This window comes from Agelaius phoeniceus, chromosome 2 (assembly GCF_051311805.1).
Source record: "Agelaius phoeniceus isolate bAgePho1 chromosome 2, bAgePho1.hap1, whole genome shotgun sequence".
Classification (NCBI taxonomy): domain Eukaryota; kingdom Metazoa; phylum Chordata; class Aves; order Passeriformes; family Icteridae; genus Agelaius; species Agelaius phoeniceus.
The window spans coordinates 5,406,549-5,422,416 of record NC_135266.1 but is presented as its reverse complement, the minus strand read 5'-3'; the positions used below and the strand labels follow the sequence as shown (position 1 = coordinate 5,422,416).

At 43.3% G+C, this 15,868-nt stretch overlaps 1 protein-coding gene across 1 annotated transcript in view; it reads left to right on the top strand.

The window, feature by feature from the left end:
* The window catches only part of WDR4 (WDR4 tRNA N7-guanosine methyltransferase non-catalytic subunit), a 21,259-nt gene extending 5,391 nt beyond the window's left edge, over positions 1-15,868 (top strand). The window contains exons 4-11 of the mRNA XM_054627811.2: positions 409-565; positions 1,099-1,211; positions 3,587-3,647; positions 4,683-4,781; positions 9,807-9,871; positions 10,540-10,723; positions 11,606-11,675; positions 14,732-15,868. Of these exons, the coding sequence (XP_054483786.1) occupies positions 409-565; positions 1,099-1,211; positions 3,587-3,647; positions 4,683-4,781; positions 9,807-9,871; positions 10,540-10,723; positions 11,606-11,675; positions 14,732-14,913 (931 nt within the window). The 3' untranslated portion in view covers positions 14,914-15,868. The remainder of the gene's footprint in view (positions 1-408; positions 566-1,098; positions 1,212-3,586; positions 3,648-4,682; positions 4,782-9,806; positions 9,872-10,539; positions 10,724-11,605; positions 11,676-14,731) is intronic.

Here is a 15,868-nt window from a genome sequence, read left to right as displayed (position 1 = left end):
AGTGTTGCTGCAAAGGACTCCTAATAGGACAAATCCTGCCTTGTCTTTTCTAGGTGTTTAGCTCATGTTTTTATGATGTAGAGTGCAAGGAAGTCTACCAGCCTTCATTAGAATCCTGGCATGCTGCCTGGGTGAGGTGCTCAGTTGAGAAAATACCAAAGCAAAATGCAGTCATGCAGCTTTTAATGGTCTCCTGTTCCTCTCCCCAGCCCAGGTGTTTGCTATTACATCAGTCACTCATTTACTGGGCTCCAAAGTGCCATTTCAGCCCCTTAGTGTTACTCTCATTGCTGCCATTTCAGTAATGTTGCATCTGAGAACTTTTTGCCCAGCCTCTTGGTCTGTTTAACTTCAGGCTTGCTGAAGCTGCCATCCAGAGCTGTTCAAGCTGTGCCATTTGTCTTTCAGGTTTGTGAACAGGAGATGCACATCCCTGGTTATCACAGCTGCAGAGGATAAGATTTTTGTTGCAGATAAGTCTGGTGATGTCTATTCTTACTCAATAACAGAACCTAAAGCTGATGGAAAACTTGAGCTGGGTCATGTCTCTCTGCTAATGGATGTGGTAAGTGTGTGTATTTACAAACCTGCATTCCTGCTTGAGCTTGAGTCTCTCATTGTTGCTCTTGTCCCAGATTTCTGGTTTGCTTTTTATATTTTTTTTAATTATATAAATGAAATGTGGTCCAGATTTCTTCCTACTGAGTTTGTGTTGGCAGAGTTTGGTAAGGAAAAAAGCTTATGGGTGTTGAAAAAGTCTTCATGTTACAGTCACAGAAGTCTTGGTGACAGAGTGTCTGTGGGAGTTCATCCACTCTGCCATGTCAGCTCAGCTCTTTGATGTGATGAGTTTCATTTTAAGATGCAAGGGGTCTTGCAGCTCTACTGTTGGGGCTTTCACTGGACCTGGAAGTCAGTGTTGCTTGTCTTAGTGAGTGAGAACATTACTGTCACAAAGATTTAGGCTTCCATTGTTGGTGGAAGAAAGTGGCTTTGTGTCTATACTTGCCTTTTGGGGTGAGGAGATTTTTTTTTCTTAGTTAAGGAGAATTTCAAGCCTTGAACTGCTGGGCACTAAAGCTCTCCCTCTGCCAACAGGCCCTGAGTGCTGATGACCAATATATCCTGACTGCAGACAGAGATGAGAAGATCAGAGTCAGCTTGACCAAGGCTCCCTACAGCATTGTGTCCTACTGCATGGGACACAGAGAGTGAGTGCCTTGTGTGCCTGTGTGCAGCCATTCCCTGCACAGCCACCTCCACCCACTCCCAGTGGGTGAAATCTCCTCAAATCATGTTAAACAACACCTTGCTCTGTGGTGGAGTCATGGAATGGCCTGGGTGGAAAGAGGCCTTTAAAAGTCACCCAGTCCAACCCCCTGCCATGAATACATTAAACAACAGCTTGGTCTGTGGTGGAGTCATGGAATGGCCTGGGTGGAAAGAGGCCTTTAAAAGTCACCCAGTCCAACCCCCTGCCATGAGCAGGGACATGTTCAGCAAGATCAGGTTGCTCAGAGCCCTGTCCTAGCTGGCCTTGAATGTTTCCAGGGATTGGGCTCTACCACTTCTCTGCACAACCTGTGTTTCACCAGCCTCATTGTAAAAAATTTCTTCCTTATATCTACTCTGAGTCTACAGTGAGTTTAAACCTGTTATCCCTCCTCCTATAGCAACAGGTCCTTCTAAAGAAGTCTGTCCCCATCTCTTTTATAAAGCCCCCTTTATGAAGGCTGCAGGAAGGTCTGCCCAGAGCCTTCTCTTCTCCAGGCTGAACAGCCCCCAGTTCTCTCAGCCTTTCCTCACAGCAGAGGTGCACCCTGGGAGCTCTCCTGAGCTTCCAGCCTCTACATCAGCAGTCTCAGAGAAATTTGGGGTGCTGCTGTGATTTGAGATGCTCACCTGATGTGAGCAGTTGTTTTGGTAGTGCTTGAAATGTAGTTTTGTTTTTTTTTCTTGTCATTTGATGTGCCATAAGACCAATTAGCTGTGAAATAACACTGTCCTTGTCCCTGCTGCATGCATGGAATTAAACCACCTGCTCATCTGCTGGGTTGATTTCACCTCACCACCCATCCTGCTGTGTGTGATTTTTCATGTGAATCTCTAAAAACACTTCTTTCCCTGCCCTCTGCTTGTGTTTGTGGCCTCCTCTGGACCTGCTCCAACAGGTCCATGTCCTTCTTGTAGCCAGGACTCCAGACACAACCTCTGGGGCCTCAGCAGAGCAGAGGAGCAGAATCATCTCCCTCCACATGCTGGTCACAAGAGGCTCCAGAAATGGCTAGCTCAGGATGGAGCCTATCTTAATCTTAGGAAGGGAAATCCCTAGGAACTGTCTTTAGACCTTTGAACATATTCTAATTAAATTTATGGCATCTCAATGCAGAACTCAGACTGGTTAGGTTCTGTGGTAAGACAAAAAAACCTGGCTGTGTCAACAGGGTGGATAGAACATATCTGCCTGACACCAGACTGCAGTGTGCTGGAGGCTGCACTATGAAATACATTCAGGAAGATGGAGAGGCTGTATAAGAGCTTGGAGTGACAGGACAAGGGGGAATGAGCTGACAGAGAGTAGTAGGCTTAAATTAGATATTAAGAAAAAATTCTTTACTGTGAGGGTGGTGAGGCACAGGTTATCCAGGGAAGTTGTGGATGTCCCAGCCCTGGAATTGTCCAAGGTGTTCATTGGTGGTTGCAGGGTGAAAAGCAGTATAAATTAATTGAAATGTATTCCAAAATGAAATATTTAAATTAGAAATTAATAAAAAAGGGTTACATAAAGCAATAATTGTCTCATTTCACAGTCCCAGATTTTTTCTCTTAGTGGGGCTCATGGTGATTCTAGATCTGTTGTGCCTGCTTTGTCCTGGAAGTTTGTATTACAGTGATCAAATCTCTTCCTTTTATTTTTTCACTCTATGGCTTTAAAGCTGTGCCTGTTTTCAAAGGCAAGACTGTCCCATTCAGGTCCTGTTCTGCTCAGCTCACTGTGTTTGAGCTCTGAGATAATAATGATCCCCAGAAGTTCAGGTCACCACCGCTCACCAAAGACAAAACAGGATCACCAACTTCTGGAAAACAGAACTTCTGGCTGAATGTAGGCACTGGTAAACTGCCACATTAAAATTCTCTAAAGATTGCTTTAAAATCATGTCCCAACTGTGTCTGGGGAGATGTGGTGCTCTGGAGGCTGAGCCATCACTGCTCTGTTTTAAAGGATCTGTTGATTCATGTTTTTAATGTGCATCATGAACTGGGAATTTGCTACCTGAGTAAATCTGTCTCCATGGGCACTTTTTGATCTAAATGACAATGTTCTCAGCTGGGAGGAAGTCAGTAGAATTCCCTGAGTGCAAATGGGGAAATGTAATTCTTTATTAAATAGAAAGTCAGTAGCTTGTGTAGTGCATGTTTGCTAAGTACTGGTGACATTTTCTTCTTCCTCCTAATTATCTTGATGTGGAAAATCTGTTTGTTTATTGTAAGGTTCTCTTTAAAACTGCTGTTTTCTCTTACTGTGTGTGTTTAAAGATCAGGGTGTCAAGCAAGAGAGTTCAACTTTTGACTGCTTTTCCTTTAGGTTTGTAAGCAAAATACTTGTAATACCCAACTGTCCTGACCTGCTGTTGTCAGCTTCTGGGGTATGTATTGCAATTTCTTCCTAAAAGTGTTGGTTTTTTATATGTTTGGGTTTTTAAATTATTCTTTATACTTGTGTTTTGGCCAAATTCACTGGTATACTTGGAATAATCTCTCATGGTTTGCAGCATGACCTCCCTCCTCCTCCTCCTGCCCCCTTTTTCTTGGTTCTGTTCAGTATTCAGCCATTCTGTTGCTGGATCACTAAGAACCTTTTACTGTGCTTACAGTAAAAGGCATCTTTGGGATTGTGAAATTACCATTAACTCTTGCTCTGGAGCACAGACATTGCCTTCTTGGGTGAGAACTGTAGAGATGAATGTTCCCTCCCTTCCCTCCCCAGCCCTTTTCCTGAACTGATGGCATCCTGCTGCCATGCCACATCTGTACAGAGATGGAGCTGGCCTAAAAGAAGGGAAACAATATTCTTTGTTCCCCAGACTACCAAAACTGCACAGGAAACAAATAATATTTCCTGTGAAGATCACAGTAACTCCTGCCATTTGGTTTCAGCTGCTGTTCTTGCTTCCCTAAGGCTCTTGTCCCTCTTAATTATTGAAGCAGCTCTAATGCTAGTGCTGCACATGGCTGTATTTCACTCCTAGCAAATGCTCTTGGCTTTGTTGTTCCAGAGAGGTGTTCAGTCTCTCTTCAGGAGGTTGCTAAATCAAATGACAATTTGGTTGATAACAAGAGCATGGGGCAGAGAAGGGCAGCCTGGAAGAATTGCCATTAAAATGCTGAGCACATGCATGACTGTGCTGTTTGAGACAGGCTTGAAATGCCCTCCTCCAGCTCCCCAATTTCCACTTCAAAAGGAGAATTAAAATTAGCATGATTGAATAATTTAGAATGCAGGGGGAAATTATGTTAATTAAAATGCTTTATCTGCAATTTGAGGTCTTAACTAGGTGACTATTTAAGCAGCTTCTGTGGGGAGCTCTTCAGGGAAACAGGGTTTAGCTGAAGGCCAGGAATGGCCTCTCTTTGCCTGAGTGCTGATAGTAACAGACTTGTGTCCACTTCCATCTGTCCAGGACTCCACTCTGAGACTTTGGCAGTATAAAAGTGGAGAAGAAGTGCACTGCTGTCAGCTGAGTACCATCTGTGGGCCTCAGGCAACCAAACCAGACCAGGTATGTCCATGAGTGCCAGTGCTTTTGCTGTGCTGCTGATCCTTGGCACTGCCGAACGTCTTGGTTGCATTTCCCCTTCTGTCACTGGCTTTAGAACTTCAAAAAGCTGTTACAGCAGTCTGGGATTTTGGGAAGATGGTCCCTGAAATCCATTCCTGTCTTTTGTGTGAATTTCTAAACTGTGCCAAGCACTGATCAAAAGAAGCTGCTTCTAATTCTTCCCAAATTTAAGTTCTGCACTGTGGACAAAGCCTTCACTTGAAATTTTTTCTCCAAAATTTTTCTCCCAGGTGTTGTAGTCTCCTAAGCAGAAAACAACCTGTGACACTGGGAGGATCTAAACATTCACCCATTTTTTTGAAATGCTTAGAATTTCAAGTGTTAAAGCTGCAATTTTTCTGAGCAAAAAGAAGCTTTGTAATATTTTTAACCAGTGACCTGCAATAGTGCCCTGTGGAGTCAAAACTCTGGCCTTGTTATTTTAGGTTCTCTTGCAGCTGGACAGTGTCCAGAATTTAAATGTGTGAGTCCTACAAAAACTGGAGCTCTCCTGAGCTTCCAGCCTGTACATCAGCAGTCTCACACACACAAGTTTGTGCTGCTGCTGTGATTTGAGATCCTCACCTGATGTGAGCAGTTGTTTTGGTAGTGCTTGAAATGTAGTTTTGTTTCTTTTTTTATTTTTGTCATTTAAAGTGCCATAAGACCAATTAGCAGTGAAATAGCACTGTCCTTGTCCCTGCTGCATGCATGGAATTTAACCACCTACTCATCTGCTGGGTTATTTGAGTTCTCCTCACCACCCATCCTGCTGTGTGTGATTTTTCATGTGAATCTCTAAAAACACTTCTTTCCCTGCAGACCACAGCTGCCTCCCAGTTGTCAGTGACTGGGAAGCCATGCAGGCAAATCCACTGTGGAATCCATATCCAGGCAGAAACTGAACTGAAAATTCTGCTTTCCCTCCTTTGTGTGGTGGTTTTGGTGGTGGAAATGTGTTGTGCTTCACCTCCCAGCAGCTGGGAGCCTCTTTGATCACAGCTGTCCCATTTACATACTGGAAATGTTGGGTTTGGCCAAGGCTTGGGCTCCTGGGTTCCTGTTAGCAGAGGTTCAGGGTGATGTCCATATGGACAATTTAACCTGCTCCTTGGACCCTGGAGTCTTCTTGAAAACACACCTGAGGCACACACCTCTCACACACATTCACAAGGTCTCTGCCTCTTCTCAGCTTGATGCCAGGGCTTGAAATCTTTGAAAAAGCTGTTCTTGAGGTTTTTGGCCAGTGAAAAATGTACAAGAGTGGGTGACAAGCCCATCTAACTGATATCCACTGATACTTTGGGTGCAGCAGGATTTGAGCATTTGTATTAGGGGGAGTAATGGGTTTATTTTAAAACAGTTTGCCTTCTAGATTTGTAGGATCACTGAGGACAAGTAAGCAACTAACTGAAGTGGGGGATTCTAGGATTAATATTAAAAATGCTATTTGTTCCTTAGACTGGCTTAGGAATATTAAGATGGCTTGTGAGTAAATTAGCAGTGCTTGATCTGACACTGAACCCTAATTCCACTGATTCCAAACAAGTTTATCAAAAAATAATATTGAACTGTATAATAAACCTTGAATGTAGCATTGGATAAACAAATGTCAAAAAACTTGTTGCTGCAGGTAGGAGCTGATTTAAGAGAACCTCTCCAACTCTCTTAGAATATTTTTAAATGTAGTTTAGTAATATTTGCCTTGTCTCCCCTCCATAAAATCCCTTCCATAAGATATTCCTCATGCTGATATAACCTCAGGAGAAACTGGAGGTGCCCTTTGCTTGAGGAGTCTCCATTTAGCTTCTTTACCCCAGTGTGAGTAAGCAGAGACAGAAAGGGAAAGCCCATAAACTGTGGGTTAATAAATAGAACACAGTAATGAAGTAATAAACCTTCTTCCTGCAGTGCTTTGCAGTTTTTCCATCCACTGCCACGTGTGGTGGTGCTGTTGGAAGCCACCTGGTGGCCTGTGACTTGACTCTGTGAAATCCTGGACACTGCTCACTCTCACAGGTGTTCTGCAGTGAAAAAAACTTGTGTTCTGCTGGCATCAGAGTGCTAGAAATGCCAGAGGTGGCATCTGGTGACAGTGTTCAGTCATGCTGTGCATCCAGGTATGTCACAGGTCATCTCCACAACCTGGAGTGACATTCATGGTGTGAATTTAAGGACACCATCTCTTGAGCCAGCACTTTGCAGCTTGTAACAAGCAGTGTGTGCAAAGGACTCTGCAGCCAGGGATCAGATGGGGATAGAAATGCTTTTTCTCTTTTTCTTTTCTTTTTTTCCTTCCTTTTTTGTATTGTCACATTTCATTTTTACCATTGATAGCCAGTGTGAATGCACTGGAGCTTTAAACACAGCTTGAAGCTCAATGGGGATGGAATCATCAGTAATGGTGGGTCATGTGAGCAATAAAAATGTGGGCTTATTTTGCTTGGCAGATGATGAATATGTGTCTGTTTGGGGAATGTAGGAGTGTTTTGAGCAGTGTAGCATTGGTTTCAGCTGATGGCTTACAGATCCTCAGTTCATTTTCCCACTAGAATGGGAGTAATTCTCTTAATTCCATAGTGCTATATAAATATTTTCCTGCTTCAGAGCTTTCACCTCATCTGATCCTCTTGACAGCAGAAGCTTGTTTAAAGTCCAGAACATAAATTGCACAATTCTACCCCAATGCACCAGTACATTAATTTTTTATAGGGTCACCTCTTCTCACAGATGACATCAAAAGTTAATTTTAAGGTGTTGTCAGGCTGATAACAGTGCCATATAAATACTGTCTTGAGTTCAGAGAGTATCAAGTGAACATCTGTTTGTCACAGAATGTTCTTGTAGCCCTTCCTTAACTGATTTCATAGCCCTGTCCTTGACCATGATACTGCTGTGGGTCTTGCATTCATTTTGCTGATTTTTTAACTTACCCACACATGGAAAGAACTTGGAAAGAAGATGCATTTTCTTGTCTCTCTCCAGCTGTGAATAAAACCTGGTTTAAATCAAAACAGCCTCCTCCTCCTTCCTCCAGTGGGGTTGGGAGAGAGCTGCTGCCTAATTGAAGTTCACAGAGCCCTTTGTCTCTCTAACAAAGCTCTTGGCTGTGTAGGTGGGCACTTCCCTGCATGTTTGTCAGGCAACAGGCAGAGAGGCAGAGCTTTGTTATTAGAAATAAATAGCACAGGTTTCAGCTTTTATATACATATATATATATATATAATCTATTTTGGCTTGTTCCTTTAAGTGTCTGAAGAACCCACTCATGGCTTACAGTAAATAGGAGTTGTCAGTTCTACTCCAGAGCTGTGCTGTAAGTGGCTCCATCCTGCAGAAACAGCTTTTAGCCACATTAGCTACACAGAACCTTTCTGCTCCAGCCCACTCATCCTACCTGCTACTTGTTTTGTGTCTGTGTGAAACAGGGGTCCTGGGCCCCAGTGTTAAATATGGACTAATAACTTCATATCTCTGCAGAGTAGCAGCAGATCAGTCCCATCTGTTCCCAGGAGCTCTGAACTCTATCAGTCCTTTTGATAATATTTTTATTAAGTGCTCCTCTTCTGTCCAGACAGGTGGTTGAGATGAGTGAAAAGTGTGTGCATGCTGTTCTTGCTTCCCCCTATGAAATCCTATCTCACAATTTTTCTCATGTGCTGGAGAAAAAAATAATGTTTTCAACTCTCTTATACCATGAATTAATTTTCTTTCCCACAGTTGGTTTATCTCTTAGTGGTTGCATCATGTGCTGTTGACAAAATGGTTAGCTTCTGGTGTTAAACTTGCTGACTTGAATTTTTGGAAGCTGTACAGCTTGTTTTGCTTTCCTACATGGATTGCAAAACTGTGAAACAAGCACCCTGACAATATCTATACATCAGCTGGTAGCTGCAAGGGTAAAATCCTGTGGTAACTCCCAAATCTACCCTAACTTAGTGAACCAGAGGTTCTGTCCAGTCACCAGTGTCATGTTAGGGAAGAAGGTGGAGGGTAAAAAAAATGAATATTTGAGGATACATCAGAATTCTGCCAGCAGAGTGTCAAAAAGATGTATTTTCCCTGCCCTAAAGGAAATAAATCTCTGCTTCTCTACTTGGAAGGTTTTAGTCATCAGCAGTGTTGGTGTTGTCACTGCTTATAAAATACACTTGAGAACCAGCCTTTTGCTGTTGCAGTTTTACTGTTCACATTATATAATAGATACTTTTGAAAAAGCACCCCAGGACATCATTTTGCAGTTTTTCTACTCCTCCCAAGTTCTTCCCACTCCAGGAACCTCAAATCAGTTGTTTTATATTCCAAGTAGAGTGGTTTGTGCTGCAAAGGTGCTGCTTCTCTCAGATAAAACAGGAGTGTGATGTGGGTTTTTTTGTTTTTGTGTTGGTTTTGTTGTTGTTTGTTGTTTGGTTTTTTTTTTTAATGAGGAAAATGGCCTCAGGCAGGCCTTCCTTGTTGTTCAGAACACATTTTCCTTGGGGCAGGATGGCTTCACCCAGACTCAGGTTGGAACAGAGGCAGCACAGCAGGGATATTGGGGATATTAGCTATGCATCACTATCTTCGTTTTTTAACAAACAGAGCAGCAGCTAATAGCTTGTGTTTGTAATGTCTGAGCTGCTGGAGTGATACTCTGCCTGAGCAGGCTTAATGGCAATGTTTTTGTCATTAGCATTGCAGGAGAGAATGTTTGGAGGTGGTGTATTTTCCTTCATCTTTTGGTTTGTCTGCTAAGAGTAGTTCACTCACACCTTTACATTTGATCTCGGGACAGTGTGGAAGGGAGAGGTGTGGAAAACTTTATAAAACAGCAAACACTGGTACAAAAATAACCTTGACTGCAGTTAGAAGGTAATTAAGTTGCTTAACTTGCTGTAAATTAAGACATCTGCTAAATTTTAAAGGCTCACAGTGAAATGAAATGTGAATTTTTTGCCCATAAATGGCCTTAACTTACAAGGATGTTTTTTTTTCTATTCCTAATAGAAATACACCGTGTCAAGAATAACCTACTGCTGTCAAGGTGGTTATGTTGCCATTCTGTGTGACAGGTAAGAGCACATGGAGTAATGCCTAAAATCATCACAGCTACTGCAAAGGCATGAGCAGCTTGCCCTGAGCCTGGAGTTCTTGGTACTGTGGATCTCCAGATGTCCAGGAATGCCTGTGGCCCTCCAGGGAGCCTTTGTGTCCTGGACTTGCTCTGAGTGCAGTGGGGAGTGCAAGGGTTACCTGGCTCAGTTAATTTTTGTGATTCAAACATGGTTCAAACAAACGATTCAGGGTTTGTGATGCCTTTCCATCACTGGAGGAAACACAAGCATGGGATGTACAAGAGCTGGGGATGTTTTATTTTGGCTGGTGCTCAGCTGTATATTTACCTTCAAGTGCAGCCCTGTAGGCCAGTGAGTCACAGTGCAACACTCCTCATAAAAGTCCTTAGTAATCCTTCTGAAATTCCCTTTACTACCCTTTCTTTTAAAGAGGAGGCAGCACTGGCTGCTTTTTCTTTCACATAACACTTGAAAAGCTGTTTGACACTTTGGGTATTTACAGCTCCTGACTCAGATCATGTAAGCAAACAGCATTTGAAGTGCTCATTCTAGCCACTTGGCTTTGGCTCTGTTTGGAATTGGAGTGGGTGTCTGTAGTTTGCTGTACAAGTGATGGCTGTAGGTGGATTTGGTAATAATGGTAATTAAGTTTTTCCTTTCAAAAGTATTCCCACAGTCTACATCTTTCAGCTCGATGCCAGTGCCCAGCAGCTGCTTTACAAACAGCAGATCTCCCTGAAACACAAAGGCTGGGACCTTGCATTTGAGGAAATGGGAGACCTGTGGATTTTGCAGGAAGACAAGGAAGCTCCTCTTCTTATGTACAGAGCATGTGATGGACAGTGGAAGGTACTTTCTTAATGCTGAAAACCCTGAGTGTTTGGTGATGTCTTGAGGCCACAGCAGAAGTGGAGTTTGCTGTTCCATGAAAGCTAAAAAGGCACCTTTCTCTCTGTCTGGAGTAAAAGCCATAGGTACACATCCCATTCTTCTTCTCACCTGTGTGTGATGCAGATGTGTCAGGAGCTTGTTGTGAACCCCAGCGTGTCTGTTCTGAGCTAAAGCTGCCATCTGCCACAGCAGGATCAGTCAGCACTCACTGCTTTAAACCATTGCCTGAGCTTTCTGTGGGCTACACTCGATGATTTAAAAAAAAACCCAAAACCACAAACCAACAAAATCCCTTTGGATTTGCTCAGGAATTCTTCCCACCCAGCTTTCCTTGTGCCTGCCTCTGAGGGATCCTTTCCAGGACAAGGCATCCTGGAAGCAGTAAGGGAATTACTTTTATTTTCAATGAGAACAGGGAATCAGGTTTGGGTTAGGTGCTATCAAGTTCTCTTTTGTTGCCTATTAAAAAACTGGAAACTCATTTGTTATCCTTGTAAGTCCCCAGGTAATTATGGTCTGGTTGTGAAGAGGTTTTAATGAAACTTCTGAGTGTGTTCTTTGACCCTAATGTGTTCCCTGGGATATTTCTTTTCCTCACAGATTAGCAAGTGGGAATCAATTTCTTTGTTCAAATGGCAAAGCTTTCCTAGCAGAACTTGAGCTCTCAGGCCAGGTTTCAATAACAGTCCTAGAAAAAAGGAGCCTGGAAGAGATCATGGAGGTTTTACACCTGCTCTGTTTCACTACACACTTCTGAGAGCTGGTGCATTTTCAGCATGCTGTGGAACATGAAATTGTCTGTTAATCCCAAAATAACATCAGCCTTCCTTCTTTTCCCAGGCTGTAACTGATGACAAGGGATTACAGAAGATGTCAAAATACATTCAAGACAACTGGACAGTGTTTGAAGGTGAGAAATTTGGCCTAAAGGTTCAGGGAATACAGTTTTTACAGCTGAAGCATAAGATTTTGAACAAGATTGGAGTTCAGGTCAGTTCAGCTGGCTCTTGAAGTCACTCAGTCTTTTCTCAGTTTCACCACTGTCTGGTGTGGAAGTCAGTGCAGATAATGAAGTGTGTTGAGGGCTCTGTTATCACAGAACCATGGAGGTATTTAAAGCTGAATTGCAGCCTTATAACTTTTCCATAGACACCTTATCACAGGGATGCATCAAACAGCCTCTGGCAGAGCTGCTGGAGTCTGCCTTACTGCTGTGGTATCAAAAACTGGTGTTTGTTGTCTTGTCTCCTGCCTGGGTGTGAGACTTTATCACAGGTACAGTGGAGACAGCATGGAACAGCTCTGCTGTAAAGATGGGCTCACCTTGGCAGGGCAGGACGTGGAGCCTGATGTGACTGGAAGGTGTGACCCTGGATGGGACAACAGATGACATTGCTTAGTGTCTGGCTGGTTCATTTTGTTCTTGCTTCCTGCCCCACTCCCAGTCTCTGTCAGAAAAATAATGCATGGTTTTCTCATTCAGACTCACCCTATGTTTCCAGGATTTTTTGTATTATAAAAAACACCCAGCTGAAACTGTAGCAGTGGTTGTGGCTGCAGGGTAGAGAAGGGCTGTGTCATGTTCTAAAATATCAATTAGGTATTGAAACTTCATTCACAGAAATTTCTATCCTGCACTTTGCTGGGAGACTGGAATCTTCCTTAAAAAACATGGTACAGATCCCACCAGTCTTATGGTCTGTTCATGGTGGCCATATGTAAAGATGGAAGAGCTGCAGAAATGTTCAGTCTGGTGTAAAATCTCCTTAATATCTGGTACTGGATGGTTTAGCATGTAGCTCTCATTAAGTTGGTCATTAAATTATAATTAAGGTGGTGCAGTCTTTGTAAGTCAGGTGTTCCTTTGGAAGGGAGATGTTTGCATGGAGATGTTGCAGACTTGATAGTTCCAGGCAGGCAGATAATTAGGAGGATGAGGGCTGGGTGGAAATGAGCACAGAGGAGTAGAGAGAGCAGGCAGGGGGAGAGGTTCTGGGCACAATTAGCACGTGGAAACTCAGTCACCAGCTCATCTGCAGCTGGGAAAGGAGCACAGCTCACATGACAGGGTTCATTAGTGTTAATTAGCAAGGGGAGGCTCACTTGATGAGCACTTATTCCAATGCATAATTAGTGCTTTAAAGGGAGTTATGTCTTCTGAAACAAGTGATCATTACATTGTGTTCAGTCCCAATCCTTGCATATTGTCCTTTTATAAGCTTTTCTCACCTGTCTGAGGATGTACAAGAGCTGGGGGATGTACAAGAGCTGGGGGATGTTTTATTCTGTAGGATTTAGGATGTAATGGTCAATCTGGAAGTATCACTGCATCCCAGGATGGTTTGGCTTGAAAGGAACCTTAAAGACAACCCAATTCAACTCCCTGCTGTGGACAGGGACACCTTCCACTAGTCCAGGCTGGTCAGAGCCTCATCCAGCCTGGCCTTCAGCACTTACAGGGATGGGACATCCACAGCCCCTCTGGGCAGTCTGTTCAAAGTGCCTCACCACCCTCACAGGGGAGAATTTCTTCCTAATGTTGACTCTAAAGCCACTCTCAGTTTGAAGCCATTCCCCCTTGCACACATTAACCAGTTTGGCATTGTGCTGTAACTGATCCCAGGAGAGGATTTAGTGCAGACTGCTCACGTGGAGAGCAGCATGGCTGTTCAAACTGGCAGCATGCAACTTCTCCCAGGGCCAAAGGCCACTAAAGCCTCTATGAGTGCAACACCCCTGACAGTGAAAGCTTGAGCATTGCTGGGTACCACAGAAGGAAACTTGATTTGTTTGTGTGCCAAGAAGCAGGGGGATGCTGCATGTGGGTTTCTGTGGAGCAGCACACTTAGCTTCAGGACCAGACCTTAGCAGGTACTGGATTTCTCTTTATTTGTCCTTTAAAGATTGTGAATTTTGGTAAATGGGAAAAGATGAGAACTGGAGATAACTGGCTTTGTCAAGTGCCATTCCAACAATTTTTTAGAAATCTGGACCGAGCCAGCTGGTCTCATTCTGTGTTCTCTACAGAAACAACCTGATGAGGGATTTTTGGATAGCAGTTAGTTCCCTGCTGAACTCATCTAAACCTGCAGTCTTGGGGATGCTGTGAGGAATATTACCCTGAATTCACAGAAGATGTAACATTGGAACAAAGGCTTGGGAATCTATGTGCTATAGAACATGACTATTTGAAGTCTGCTCCTTTGTCCTTCTGTGAAGTTAATACTCTAGAAAAGCTAGATAAGCACAGTTAGGTGGCAACTCCCTTTGTAGTATTTGTGTCTCAGGGAGCAACATCAGCAGCTGAAAAACAGAAGCCCTGAAGTTTGCAGGTGTCCAGTGTGTGTGAGGAGAGCTGTGGCCTCTCTTTGCTTCACTGTGAGCTGCTTGACTCTGTATGAATTTTTTAGCCTAATGTGGAGGCTGTGCCTGGCTGGTGAATGCTGAACAGGTGCTTGCCAACACAAATCAGGCTTACACAGTGTAAATGTTGATATTTAATCACAGAGTGGTTTGGGTTGGAAGGGACATGAAAGATGATCTCATTCCATCCCCCTGCCATGGGCAGGGATACTTTCCACTATGCCAGGTTGCTCCAAGCCCTGTCCAGCCTGGCCTTGGACACTTCCAGGGATCCAGGGGCAGCCACAGCCTCTCTGGGCACCCTGTGCCACGGCCTCACCACCCTCACAGTCAAGAATTTCTTCCCAATATTTAATCTCAATCTGCCCACCTTCAGTTTAAGGCCATTCCTCCTTGTCCTGTCACTACATGCCTTTGTGAAAATCCTTCTCCAGCTCTCCTGAAGCCCCTGGGGGTATTGGAAGGTATTGATATAGTGGATAGGACCACAGTAAATGAACTGGAATGCCACTATCTAAAATTACAGTCCAGGAAGTCATCAATGAGACCTCTGAGGGAATTAACAGCTGTGTTAATTAAACACCTTGTTTTGCCCAATTCCAGGTTTTGTTGGTGCAGGGAGCTGCTACAGCCACCTGTACAAGGCCTCCTTTGATAACATGGATGAGTACCTGCAGAGGAAGGAGAAAAAGTTACAGCAGCAGAAGAAGAAAAAGCAGGATCTGCAGGATAGTTCCAGTGGACAGGCAAAAAAAAAGATGAAGACTGAAGAGCCATCACTATGACTGCTGTGAGCTTTGTGACCTTTGCCTTGAGGAAAGGAAGTGATCCAACTGTGGACTGTTTTTATATGAAAAATGAATTATGCAAAAGGACTGGTTCAAAATTTTATTCAGGTTTTCAGGCAGGCTGATATGGCAATATCCTGTTTGCAGCAAGTAATGCATTTACAACATGCCTAAACTTTCTAGCAGAATACAGTGTTAGTGGCTCAGTCCTGTGAATCTCTGATGCATGTTATATGAATCTTGGAGATGGTCTTTTCCTTGAAACAGGATGTTCTTTTTGCCTACTGTGTTCAGGCTGTTTTTTCAGGTGGAAACATGCTGATTAAAGTGGATGCAACTTTATTACTTTTGGTTTGAGTTGTTTTGGGGGTTTTTTTTAAACTTTTTTTAAAAGCCTGTTAATGTAACTAACTTAGTGTGCCTGGGTACAGGAAAGGGAGTGTAGAAAAAAATTCTTGCTGGGTATGAGAGGTTTTAGCAGAGATTTTGCCTTCTCTGTTTTTATCCTTTAACTTTGGTTCATATGGTTGGGATTTTGCCTAGCTTCTAATCCATTACTTCCTACTTGTGGAATATCTCTGTAGGAAGAAGTGCAAAAGTTAATTTTGTATGCTGCAAAGTAAAAGGTGTCAGTCAACATTGTGTTATTGGAAGCTCCTTCCATTGCAATATGATCATACTGGTGTCTGTGAAAATCATTCCAGAGGCCTGGGAGCAAAATTTGGAGTGTATCCTGCTTTTTTCATCGAGAACTTTTCCATTTTAATTATCCAAGAGATACATCTTCTTGAGAAGTTATCAGTGAGAGCCTTACGGGGCCACTTGTTGCTTCATCAGGGGGGCAGAAGATGTGTTCATCTGCCAGATGGTGTCATGTTCATGTGGAATATCATGTCCTTCACAAAACCAGCTGTGGAAATCTGTACAGTCCATTAAAAGTACTCAGAATTAA